Source organism: Morone saxatilis, unplaced genomic scaffold, assembly GCF_004916995.1.
Source record: "Morone saxatilis isolate NCDOM2014 unplaced genomic scaffold, NCSU_SB_2.0 Contig19, whole genome shotgun sequence".
In the NCBI taxonomy this organism is placed as follows: Eukaryota; Metazoa; Chordata; class Actinopteri; family Moronidae; genus Morone; species Morone saxatilis.
The window spans coordinates 9,285,859-9,286,474 of NW_023339751.1; the positions used below are offsets into that span (position 1 = coordinate 9,285,859).

Genomic DNA, 616 nt, shown 5'->3' on the forward strand with positions numbered 1-616 from the left:
GATTCAAACCCTGGACCCTTGTATCCTCAAAACAGGTTACTTATTGACTGCACCAAACAAGACATCGTTTTCCACACATATTATCACAAGTGAGGCACTGGTATCAAATGTGTTCAAGGTGGAAACATTTCCTTTAGGTCAGTGTTATATTTGTGAGCTAAAAGGCAATTAAAAAGCCTGATTGACGTATTGAAATTGAGAAAAAGTCACAAAATTTAAGATTTTTTGGAGCAAAGATGCAGATGAGTTTAAACTATTTTTTTGGTAGAATTAGCAAAAAAAATAGCTTTAATTTTAACATTACAATGGATGCGGAACATGTAATGGATGTGAGTTAGCTTTAATTATGCATTCTGTTTTTTAGGTGACAAATGGAGACCTTCAATCATAAACTGAACACTTACTTAGAGTCATGGATGGGTCCCAGAGGTAAGTCAAGTTTATATCTTATATCTTGTCTCAGTAGCTGAATGTAACATTTATTTGAGGATCTATTGGCAGAAATGGAATATACATAGGTATGTTTTCACGAGTGTGTACTCACCTGAAAATAAGAATGGCGTTTCGTTGCCTTAGAATGAGCCGTTTCTGTCTAGGAGGCCGCCATGTTTCTACA

The 616-nt window shown here is 35.6% G+C and overlaps 1 protein-coding gene across 1 annotated transcript in view; it reads left to right on the forward strand.

Annotated features, from left to right (window-relative positions):
- Positions 1–358: 358 nt before the first annotated feature.
- The window catches only part of elovl5 (ELOVL fatty acid elongase 5), a 9,189-nt gene continuing 8,931 nt past the window's right edge, over positions 359–616 (forward strand). The window contains exon 1 of the mRNA XM_035664157.1: positions 359–429. Coding sequence (XP_035520050.1) covers positions 372–429 — 58 coding nt within the window. The 5' untranslated portion in view covers positions 359–371. The remainder of the gene's footprint in view (positions 430–616) is intronic.